A 12,483-nucleotide genomic window follows, 5' to 3' on the forward strand; every position below is an offset into this window, starting at 1 on the left:
TACAAGGCATCTGTGGAAGAGTCAGGTCTGAGTTTAACTTCAGCTGTTGGGGTAGCTCCTGAAAACTACCATTGGACACAGGAACATATAGGAAGATACCCCTCTGAATTACAGGTCGCTGGCGTGGGCTCCTGCAAAGATCCTTCATAACAAATTGATATTTGACTAAAGGTCTGCCAACGAGCTGTTTGAAAATAGTGCCCATTATTTACCTGGACCGGAGAGGGACGTATTTACTGCAATATTACAGAGTCCGTCACCGTCTGTGGGCTGAGCAAAGGGATTCTGTATTTGGTTGATTTGTTTCCTCTGTTTTATATTATTTTCCTTATTCTAATCCTTAAATACAGTGAAAGGCCCTCTTGTGCCAGGTGCTGCACAGATGTTGAGATGGACACAGGATTTTCAGTGTAGAATCTAGATGGTTCAAACTCAGGCTGCTTCCTGGGGAGATTTTGGGGGAGGGCCCAGGAAGACCCGGGGAAATGGAAGTTGGTTACTGAGGGCTGGTCTATGTTGCCTTAACTTCAAAACTACAAAATTTCACATCCTGTGTAATTAATGTAATTAAGTCGCCCCAAGCCTCGATGTAGACACCACTAGTCAAAAGAAGAGGTGGGTTTACTACGGCGCTAGAAGACCCGCTTCTGTCACTCTAGTGAGTGTGAACCCGGCAGCAGCCCAGTGCAGCGCTGCATCTGTGCCGCTGTAGCATTTCCTGCACAAACATTTCGTGAGCCAGCCCACAGAACCACCCTTCATACTAAATGCACAGACTTCTCTGCAGAGTCCCCCGTGAAAGTGACATGGCAGAAGGGGACAGATGAAGCTGCCCTGGGGACAACTAATAGCGTGTTTCCAAAATGCCCTGTGTTGCATTTCCCCCGGCTCCCTTTACCAGTGCTTTCTGCACCCCGTTTTAACCATGTCAGGGAGGCCTGGCACCTAGGGCACAAGCAGGAAACTCAGGCAGGAATGACGTTTGCTGAGGAGACAATCTCGGCTTGTCAGTACTTGGTGAGGAATGGAAACAGATCTATTCGGACCACGCTGGCACCAAAAGCTGATGCCAGTTGGTTTCCCTGGATCCGGGAGCTGGAGGATGAGGATCCCAGGGGAAAATATTTCTCCTGACTGTGATGGTGTCTTTCTTATTGCACAGTCGAGTTCCCTGTGTTCAGTGTTGCTAATGCAAGTTCCGTGCAGAAGGCCCTGCCATAGGGGATGCAGGAGAGCAGACTGTGACTGGGGACACTGAGCTGTCCAGTTTGAAGTCTGCTTCTCTCAGGCTGACCCATGGCTGCCTTCAGCTGGGAGCCCCATGGAGATGGGGGCAGAGCAATCATTTTGGCTTTGCATTGCTCCGTCATTGTGGGACTTCAGAGAGAAGGAACTTCTGAGCCACTTGAAGCCCCCAAATGTAGGAGAGGGTTTCGCTGGAAGCTGCCCTCAGGCTCCATCAATGGAAGTGGTACATTAAGCATCTGTAAGTCCTGGGTCTGTTTCCTGTTACATAAGGATCTGCACTGTAATTTTTTTATCAGTAATTTCCGCACAGAGACATTTCGGCAATGTGCCTTGTAAATGTTTGGTAGCTGTTCTCCAGTTTGTTGGGAGTTGGGAGCACCTGGTCCCTTCGCTTCTCTATTCGGTGTCAGTTTCCGTCATTTTGCTGGCATGACATGGCCTGTAAGTGTCTCCAGAGTTAGTATCTCTGTGTCAAGGCTGAATCTCTTGAAGGGAATATAGAGATGGCAATAATAGCTCTTCATGTGACATGTGCCGTCACCATAAATCCTCTTCCAGTGCTGAAGATCAGTCTGTCAGAGTTGCATCTAGTTCTGTTGTCCTATAGGTCAAAATCTCCTTGTGTAAACCTGAGTCAGTCTCTGGTTTTCCAAGGCTGGTTGAAGAAGTGATCAGAAATGGCATGTTTTCCTTTCTACTTTGTTACCTGCTTCGAGGCACCCTAAAACAATGTGGCAGAACAATAACTATATTAGAAAGTCTGACAAACCCGTGACATTTCCAGGCATAGATTAACTCCAGGCGTTGTTACAAGGTGAGGCTGGAGGCTTAATTCTAAGCTGTGAGTTTGACTTACATTGTTGGGTTTGTGTGTTTAGGGCAGTGCTTAATTGTGTTAGTGTCCATGGAGAGATCTTTTAGAAACAAAATGTCATGAGCTGTGTATTTCAGCAACTGCTCTAATTCTATCCATTAATGTAATTGACTTACATTTGCCATTAGAATGTGTAATTCTGTTCGATAGCACCTTTTCGTAGTAAGAACGCCTTGATAAAAGACTAAGGGAAATAACTACAAAGAACAAAGGCCATTTTCCCAATACAGCTGGGCGACCTAAGGGAGTTGAAAGTCCGGGGAATTGGACGCTTGGCCCCCTTTGAGAAGGGCAGCCTGCACCTGTCCTAGAGCTAAAGCTTTGGACTGCCCCAAGGTTTCACCTGATTATGGGGGCTTGGCTAGTTCTTGCACTACAGCCTCTGTGGAAATAAGGCGTAATGTTTTAACAACGAGAGTAATTAACTATTGGAACGGCTTACCAAAGGTTGTGATGGAGATCAAGAGTGGATGTTTTCTAACAGATCTGCTCTAGGAATGACTGTGGGCAGGTCCCTGGCTTGTTCTCTACAGGGGGTCAGACTAAATGATCACAATGGTCCCTTCTGGCCTTGGAATTTATGAAAAATTTACTCGGAGGGCAGTTCTTTTGGGCCAGTGTCCCCTGTCTGGGTTATAGCTGGAATCTAGATGGGATGAATGTTTCCAGGATTCAGTATTAGTTAAATAATAGAAAAGGCAGTCCCAGTGGCACATGGTTAATGCTGCCATCACAAGGGTTGATAGTGGAGACCTGTGCTGTTGGAAGATGAAGGAGATCGTGACTTGTTGGTGTTTGCTCAGGACAGTGGGTTTGTTTGTTGTATGAGGTGCTCTTTTGGCTTTAGCCATCGGAAAGGGTTGGGTAGCATAAACAGGAGCTGAGATTCAGTGTGAGAAACATAGTGCGCCGCTACTCTGCACTGAGTGGCTTTGAGGCGGCGGGGCAGGGGCGGGCATGGAAGGAAAAGCTGGAGGAGTCAGCACAGAGAGCTCAGTGGATGTGTCTGTGCAGCAGGGGTGAAGCAGTCGGATGCTTGGGTGCATTTAACGTGAAAGTGCCAACTGTTTTGGGACTCTGTACCCTTATTTGAACCATTGGCTTCTGTTTTGGTCCTCTCCTGCTGGGTGCAGCTATACTCTGAGAAATATCAGAGGGGTAGCCGTGCTAGTCTGGATCTGTAAAAGCAGCAGAGAGTCCTGTGGCACCTTATAGACTAACAGACGTTTTGGAGCATGAGCTTTCGTGGGTGAATACCCACTTCGTTGGATGCAAGTGAGTATTCACCCACGAAGGCTCATGCTCCAAAACGTCTGTTAGTCTATAAGGTGCCACAGGACTCCTTGCTACTCTAAGAAATGAGCATTGTGGGGCTGCGAGTGGCATGGACTCCAGATCACACTTGCTAAAAAGATGGTTTTATCCTAATTGCTGGCCCTGCAAATGTAGCTGGAGATCTGAGCTTCCAGCTGGATCCTGGAAGGGATGTGACTGGGACCCACCCAAGGTTGCATTGTGGGGCAATGGTGGAGCTGGGAAAAGCACCCAGGTCTCCTGCCTCCCAGACCAGGACCCTGGCCGCCGAACCTGAAATGAATTATAGGGTGTTAGTGAACATACTGATGCCAACCCTGCCTGATCTGTGCTGGCAGAGCATTGTGAGGGAGGTGCCTGAGCCACTTCAATCAGAGTACCCGTGTATTGCCCAGCGCAGGCCATGCTAGCAACTTCTAAGGACCTTTAGTGTCTGCTCCAGATTGTCTAAAATGGAGCAGATTGCAGTCCCTCTTTTCTTTAAAGTTCAGGTGCCAGTGCTCAGGACACCGCCCCAGCCCAAGATTCATCTTGCCTTTACGCATTTTGTGATAGCAGCCCCAGCCTTCGTGGAGGAGGGTATCTGGATGGTATCTGCTTCCTTCAGAGGCCATCAGTGCTGGGGGTTATGGAGTTGAGCCTCTGCCTCCATAGCAGTCTAGACCCTTCTGACCAAAGGAATTGGACCTGGGTTTCTGGCAAAGCAATAAACTGTTTGGCCACTGGGCGTTGCAGTTTGCAAGACTTATTAAACAACATCTTGTCTCAGTTTGGATAAAGACATTTAAATGAATAGTGTCAAAATCAGCTCGAGTACCACCAAGCAAAGAGGCTCTTGGGTCTGCAGAATATCCTGCAAGTCAAGCACTGCCTGGGCTACTTCAGAAAACTGCTCCGTGTTGGAAAATCATTTTAGTAATCAGGGAGAATTAGGCTGGCAATAGGGAGAGAGCACGGTCTGTCGGGGTGGGTGCCAAGTTCATACAATCATAGACTTTAAGGTCAGAAGGGACCATTATGATCATGTAGTCTGACCTCCTGCACAATGCAGACAGAGAATCTCACCCACCCATTCCTGTATCACACCTGTGTCTGAGCCATTTAAGTCCTCAAATCATGGTTTAAAGACTTCAAGGTGCAGAGAATCTTCCAGCAAGTGACCCATGCCCCACGCTGCAGAGGAAGGCGAAACCCCCCAGGGCTTCTGCCAGTCTGGCCTGGAGGAAAATTCCTTCCCAACCCCAAATATGGTGATCAGCTAAACCCTGAGCATGTGGGCAAGACTCACCAGCCAGACAACCAGGAAATAATTCTTTGTAGTAACTCAGATCCCACCCCATCTAACATCCCATCACAAGCCATTGGGCATATTTACCGCGAGTAGTCAAAGATGAATTAATTTCCAAAATTAGGCTATCCCATTATACCATCCCCTCTATAAACTTATCAAGCTTAGTCTTGAAGCCAGAAATGTCTTTTTCCCCCACTACTCCCCTTGGAAGGCTGTTCCAGAACGTCACTCCTCTGATGGTTAGAAACCTTTATCTAATTTCAAGTCTAAACTTCCTGATAGCCAGTTTATTTCCATTTGTTCTTGTGTTCACATTGGTACTGACCTTAAATAATTCCTCTTCCTCCCTGGTATTTATTCCTCTGATATATTTGTAGAGAGCAATCATATCTCCCTTCAGCCTTCTTTTGGTTAGGCTAAACAAGCCAAGCTCTTTCAGTCTCCTTTCATAAGACAGGTTTTCTGTTCCTCGGATCATCCTAGTAGCCCTTCTCTGTACCTCTTCCAGTTTGAATTAATCCTTCTTAAACATGGGAAACCAGAACTGCACACATTATTCCAGATGAGGTCTCACCAGTGCCTTGTATAACGGTACTAACACCTCCTTATCTCTACTGGAAATACCTCGCCTGATGCATCCTAAAACCACATTAGCTTTTTTTACAGCCATATCACATTGGCAGCTCATAGTCATCCTGTGATCAACCAATACTCCTAGGTCCTTCTCCTCCTCTGTTACTTCCAACTGATGCCTCCCCAGCTTATAACAATAATTTTTGTTATGAATCCCTAAATGCATGACCTTTCACTTTTCACTATTAAATTTCATCCTATTACTATTACTCCAGTTTACAAGGTCATCCAGATCTTCCTGTATGATATCCTGGTCCTTCTCTGTATTGGGAGTACCTCCCAGCTTTGTGTCATCTGCAGACTTTATTAGCACATTCCCACTTTTTGTGCCAAGGTCAGTAATAAAAGGATTAAATAAGATTGGTCCCCAAACCGATCCCTGAGGAACTCCACTAGTAACCTCCCTCCAGTCTGACAGTTCACCTTTCAGTATGACCCGTTGTAGTCTCCCCTTTAACCAGTTCCTTGTCCATCCTTCAATTTTCATATTGATCCCCATCTTTTCCAGTTTAGCTAATAATTCCCCATGTGGAACTGTATCAAATGCTTTACTGAAATCAAGGTAAATTAGATCCACTGCATTTTGTTTGTCTAAAAAATCTTACCTTCTCAAAGAAGGAGATCAGGTTGGTTTGGCACGATCTACCTTTTGTAAAACTCATGTTGTATTTTGTCCCAATTACCGTTGACCTCAATGCCCTTAACTACTTTCTCCTTCAAATTTTTTTCCAAGACCTTACATACTACAGATGTCAAACTGACAGGCCTGTAGTTGTCCAGATCACGTTTTTTCCCTTTCTTAACGATAGGAACTATGTCAGTAATTCTCCAGTTTACGGTACAACCCCTGAGTTTACAGATTCATTTAAAATTCTTGCTAATGGGTTTGTAATTTCATGTGCTAGTTCCTTTAATATTATTGGATGAAGATTATCTGGGCCCCCTCATTTCGTCCCATTAAGATGTTTGAGTTTGGCTTCTACCTCGGATATGGTAATATCTACCTCCATATCCTCATTCCTATTTGTCATCCTACCATTATCCCTAAGCTCCTCATTAAAGACTGAGGCAAAGTATTTGGTTAGATATTGGGCCATGCCTGGATTATCCTTAACCTCCACTACATCCTCAGTGGTTAGTGGTCCCACTTCTTTCTTTGTTTTCTTCATATTTATATGGCTATAGAACCTTTTACTATTGGTTTTAATTCCCTTTGCAAGGTCCAACTCTACATGGCTTTTGGCCTTTCTAACTTTATCCCTACACGTTCTAACCTCAATAAAGCAGCTTTCCTTGCTAATCCCTCCCATCTTCCACTCCTTGTAGGCTTTCTGCTTTTTCTTAATCACCTCTCTGAGATGCTTGCTCATCCAGCTTGGTCTACAATTCCTGCCTATGAATTTTTTCCCCTTTATTGGGATTCAGGCTTCTGATAGTTTCTGCAACTTTGACTTGAAGTAATTCCAGGCTTCCTCCACCTTGAGATCCCCAAATTCTTCAGTCCAATCCGCTTCCCTAGCTAATTTCCTTAATTCTTTGAAGTTAGCCCTTTTGAAATCAAACCCTAGTCCCAGATCTATTTTTGTTTATCCTTCCAATTAGTTTAAATTATATTAGCTCATGATCGCTTGAACCAAGGTTGTCCCCTACAACCATTTCTTCTATGAGGTCCTCACTACTCACCAAAACCAAATCTAAAATGGCATCCCCTCTTGCTGGTGCAGCAGCTACTTGGTGAAGGAATCCATCAGCTATTACATCCAGGAAAATCTGAGCCCTATTATTATTACTAGCACTTGTTCTCCAGTCTATATCTGGGAAGTTAAAGTCTCCCATGATCACACAATTCCCATTAGTGTTTATTTCATTAAAAACATTAAAGAGGTCTCTATCCATATTGGATCCCTGCGTTCTGTAGCACACCCCAAGCACTATCCCAGAGGAGTCTCTAGTAGCTTTTTTCCCCAATGTGATTTTTGCCCAAACAGATTCTCTTTGCCTTTATTTCTGTCTTTCCTAAACAGCACATACCCTTCAATACCTATACTCCAGTCGTGACTACTATTCGACCATGTTTCTGTTATCCCTATAATATCCAGTTTCACTTCCTGCACCAGTAACTCTAGTTCCTCCATTTGTTACCTAGGCTCCTCGCATTGGTGTACAAACACTAAGTTCTTCTTAGTGAGAGAGGCTGCCCTCGGTTTCTCATCAGACACGACAGATACGGGATGCTATTAGCAGACTCACTGCACCTGGGTGTGATCTGCAGTGCACAGGGTGTACACTCCTTAGAGGAATGGGTCATCTCATTAAAGTGCAGATCTCCTGGATTCTGTTCCTGGCTCGGCAGCTGACCTGCTGAGACTTTTTGACCAAGTCTCTTTGTGTCTCTGTTGCCCTCTGTGTGGAACAGGGCTACTAATGGTCATGTGCCTGGTGCAGGGCTGGAGAACGGACTCCGTGGTGTCTTTGGGATCCCCTGCTAGGAGGGGGCTGTTGTGTAAATGCTGTACAAGGGAGCTCCCATCCTCAGTGACACACAGTTGCCAACCCCCTGGGGAAGGTTTGGTCTGACAGATGTGGCGTGGGTTAATGTGGGGCTTCTTGGAGGAAGCAAGGCCACTCTGAGATGGGATCGAGAGGCAAAAACTTCCCCCACTTGTTGACGGTTTGTTTGCACTGGGGGTAACTCGAATCAGCCACCACGTCTGTACACGTTCGTTTGGACACAGCTCACGGCGGCAGATTTCCATATAGCATGTACCAATGCATTTGTTAACTGGAAGCTGATTAATTCCAGTCTAGACATATCCTTGAAGCGAATGCAAGCGGGTGAATCTGGATGTGGATGGAACAGTGCAGCCATGAGCTGAATACCTAATAGACCCTTTAAGAATCCCCTAATTGGTTAGTGTCTGGAATGCGCGGGGAAGGTTAGACGTCTTTACTGAGGTCTCCCACTGAATGGGCTCTGCACAGACGTCAGGCTGAATGTCCAAGGGATCTCATGCATCTTTCACGGCCCGGCAGAGAGCTCTTCTGATGCAGAAGCGAAAGTGAACATGCTGCTTCCAATTGTGTTGTGCTCTTGGCAGTATCCCGATAGTAACAGCAGGTCGTTGCTTTCATCAGAGGATCCCTGAGCGCTCAGAATCTCTAATTAAGCCGCGCAAGTACCCAGGGACATAGGTCAGTATTATCTACATTTTACAGCTGGGAAACCGAGGCACAGAGTGGGGAAATGACTTGCCCAAGGTCACCCACGGAGTCACTGCTGGATTTGGGAATAAGGCCTTAGGTAAGACACAGTCATCACTGCTGAACTTGCCCTCCCAAAAGTTGATGGGGATATTGCAATGAAGGTTTTGCAGAGCTTTGTCTCCTTTCACAGAGTCCTCCAGCTGACAAGTAACTGGTCAGAGGGAGGGAAAAGAGCCGTAGAGAAGTGGATTTGAATTCCCTGCTGCTGAGAGGGGTTACAGGCAACAGAAAGAGAGCCCCGCTAGCTAAGGGCCGGACGGGAGGCATTCCCCGCTCTGCATCACACTCCTCGAGCTCCTGCGGGTGCTGTGAATTTTTGCTGCTCTGCTTGGCAGTTCCGTTGGGTCTCAATTACTTTAACCCTTTCAGGCTCCAGACGGTGCAGTTGGGAACTTGAGCACCCCAGCTTCCAGTGGCGCCCCTCCTGGCAAGCTGCTGTCTCAGATGGAACTCAGCAAAGCTCAGGCTGGCATGGAGACGGCTCCTGCTGACCCCGCGTCCCACCTGACCTCTGCAGCAACGCCACCTGTAGGTGAGGCGCATGGCAGTTCTGGGGCACACGCAGCCAGGCCTTGGGGTCAGTGTGGAGGAAGGGCTGGAGCCGTGCCTGCCTGGTGACTCGCAGGGTTGCTGTGGTGGTGTGGCTGGATCGCCAGGACACTCAACTACCTTGTTGGTCTTTTGAAAAGTCACAATCTCCCTATTAACTGGTTTCTTTGAGTACGTGTGTGCACATCATTGGGTGTAACAGCGCAAGGGGAAGATGTTGCGTCGTGTAACTGAGACCATTAGCCCAGACGCCTAGATAGTTATTTTAAGTTCAGCTCCATGGCCTAAAGCTGCAGACTGCTCAGGTTCTGCATTTCTGCTGGCTGTGACTGGCTGCCCTATAGCTGTACTTTCCACACTAGCAACTCTCCCTGCTGTGCGTTATTGTTGACCTAGACTAGGGAGAAGGGATCCAACCCACTGCAGCTCAGTAAGTGTGTCTGTTGCAACTGCCCAGGGAGAACCCAAATCCACACAATCAAGCTGCAGTCTATTGTATCCTTGAAATGCTTTGGAAAGAAAAGTTGCATCACGGTTGGTTTGAGTCTTTCTTTCCTGTTGGTTTCAAAGTGAAGAGAAAAGCGCTGGAGGCAAATGGATGATAAGCATTCTGGGCGAAGTGAGCAGACTGGACAGAGCCCCGCTTGGAAACAATGGAGCTGTGTTTCATTGTCTGCTGGATTTCTCAAAGGGCTAGGGTCTAAGCAAACAGCTCTGGAGCACTTGGAAGTCCTTGCTGTTCTGCAGAGGCTGGCGCCTGGTACTCTAATGATCTCCCAGTGCCTGCAGGCTAGAATCACGGCATACCTCAAACCCCAGCAGCTCTCCCACTGAGATGAACAGGGAAGTGGGAAAATGCTGTTTTCTTTTTCTCTCTTACCTTGAAATGTTTTCCTTTGCTATTTGTACTTTAGCTAGAGGGCCACCGTGGTTGTTTGCAGAAAGCTTTCTTGTGTCGCTAGCGGGCATGGATGACTGTTAACCCAGTAGCAGCATCAGTGTATTCTTGGTTGGTTGTTTAGTGGCCAGAACTGCAGTAGCTCCAGAGAAACACAGCAAATACAGCCGCTGCCCTTCAGAGCTTACGCTCGAAATAAACCCCAGCCCAACCGGGAAATACAAGCAAAACAAAGAGGGGTGGTGAGAGATGGAAAGACAAGGGGGTGCTTTTCAACAGCGCAGTCTAGGATTTTCCGTACCAGCTCAGACCTGTTGGTTCAACTTCACTGGTGCCCAGCCTCCAGTGGTGGCCTCAAACTGATGCTTCAGAGGAAGGAGAGTGCCACTCTTATAGTGACTTTGGTGAGTTGTGTGATGCTTTTATGATGGTGGGGAGGGGGTAACGTTGCTCCTGATCCTTGGGATAACTGGTGGCATGCAGGTGCCCTTGCCTTGATTCCTAGTACCCTGAGTTACTAAAAGGAGCAGGGTAAGTCAAACTCCAGCTTTCTCTGTGTCAGGCCTTGTGCTCCCAGATGAGCCTGTAAGTGCCCTTATCTTAGGCACATCCCCAGCATGCCAGGGGTGCTGAGCTGGGCACCATTCGGGGTCCTGTCTTTGTGGCATGAGACTGTTCCTGTGTTAAGGCAATGGCTATGGGGACCTGCCGTCAGGACATCTAGCCAGGGGTTGAGCACCTGCAGGAAGCTTCCTCACTCAACAGCATTCATGTGTTCGGAGCTCACTCCACCAGATCCTGCCTCCTGGCCTCAAAGAGATCAGAGCCCCTGGGCGGAGGTCAGGTGGTGGGGGAGGAGGGCTCATCTTGTCCCAGATAATTGCCACAGTAGCACTTCTGTTCCCTGTGAATCTGACCCCAGTGCTGGCATACAGCCTGGCCGGCTACTGTAAAGATAATGTAGCCAGCTGCCTCCTTGTGAGACGCAGCATGTCTTCCCTGGGTACAAGCTTGCATTCCCTGGCTGGAAGGTGCTGGTGTGACCCATGAGCTAGGGTTGAGATAATACCCCAGCCTACTGCTGCCAGAGATGCCGTCTTTTGTTGAGATGGATAGGACCTCGGCTGTGGCCTTTCTAACATGTGTAGTGCTTTTCACAATGATAGAAATAGTTCTGGAGTCCTGGCCAAATGTAAACTTGGTAATTTCATTTGAATGTCCCCTCCCTTTAATTGGCTGTAGTCATCTTGTTCTCTCTCTGACCTAAACAGCTGCTCTAGTCCCACCCAGAGGTGGCTACATTTGGTTTGATGGTGAAATGATTTGCATATATACTACTCTGCATATCTACAGCAGATTTACATCCAGTGATCTCAGAGTGCTTCACAAACGCTAATTAAGTCTCCCAACCATTTCTGGGCAGTACGGACAGGGAAGCTGAGCCCCAGGAGCTGAGTGACTTGCCCAAGGTCAGATATGCCAGCTTGAGCAGGGATTAAAACCCAGGTCTCCTAACTTGACGTTCTGTGCCTTAATCACAAGACTATCCCTGCCTGCTGATCAGCTTGGGAGGTGCTTTGACATCGCTGTCTGGAAGGCGCAGCACGCCTGCTGGACATGATCAGTGTTGAAGAACAGGGGTGTTGTGCTCCAGCCATGGAGCTGTTCTCTGTGCTGCCACTTTGCTGCCAAGGGTTTAAAGGACAGTGGATCCGCAGTAAGGGCTTTTCCTGAACCTGCATGTGAAAGGAGACCTGGTGTTGGGCAAATCCAGGCTGTTTGGGCCCCCAAAGGCATGCACCAGAGGAGTGTGCTGTACAGTGGGAGAGGTCAGGGACACCTCTTAGTAATGGAGGCATGAATCTGACCCTTCCACTCTGCAGCTGACCTCAGTTTCAGGACTTGCCTGGCCTAACCTCCTTTGAGTACCCCGCTCCCTCTGGTCTGTGCAAGAGCTCCTGTCTTTCCTGCTTCCTCCAGCATTAGAGCTGCTGTACGTTTGCACTTCTGCCGTTCCTTTGAGGAACCCCAAGTAGACCTTCCTCCTTACTCTGGCGGTCTCAGCTGCCTCCTGGGGTTTGTGTGTGGCTAGAATGTGGGCAGCCTCCATGGCAGCTTCTCCTACCTCCTCACGCCTCTGCTCCTCAAGGCGGAGCTGAAGGCACCATGACCTGTGCTAACAGGGCTTTTGCTTAGAGCTCAGCTAATGCAGGCCAATATGGCTCAGTGTTCAGGCCAGTGAGTGAGATGAACCAGTCACTGCTGGTCATGGGTTCTGTGCAATACATGTAGCTTTGGTGTAATCGCTGGGGAAAAGGCCTCGTCGTCCTCCCTCCCACCAGGGGTGGCTCTAGGCATTTTGCTGCCCCAAGCACGGCAGGCAGGCTGCCTTCGGCGGCGTGCCTGCGGAGA

At 47.9% G+C, this 12,483-nt stretch overlaps 1 protein-coding gene across 5 annotated transcripts in view; it reads left to right on the forward strand.

Annotated features, from left to right (window-relative positions):
* The window catches only part of KANSL3 (KAT8 regulatory NSL complex subunit 3), a 65,375-nt gene that overhangs the window by 50,882 nt on the left and 2,010 nt on the right, over positions 1-12,483 (forward strand). For 3 of the 5 annotated variants that reach the window (XM_050937404.1, XM_050937398.1, XM_050937399.1), the window contains one exon: positions 8,994-9,156. The exons of 1 other annotated variant lie outside the window; for it this stretch is intronic. In XM_050937404.1, the coding sequence (XP_050793361.1) occupies positions 8,994-9,156 (163 nt within the window). The remainder of the gene's footprint in view (positions 1-8,993; positions 9,157-12,483) is intronic. One more of the 5 variants, XM_050937400.1, reaches the window with a different exon arrangement.

The sequence above is a fragment of the Gopherus flavomarginatus genome, chromosome 2 (genome assembly GCF_025201925.1).
Source record: "Gopherus flavomarginatus isolate rGopFla2 chromosome 2, rGopFla2.mat.asm, whole genome shotgun sequence".
Lineage (NCBI taxonomy): Eukaryota > Metazoa > Chordata > Testudines > Testudinidae > Gopherus > Gopherus flavomarginatus.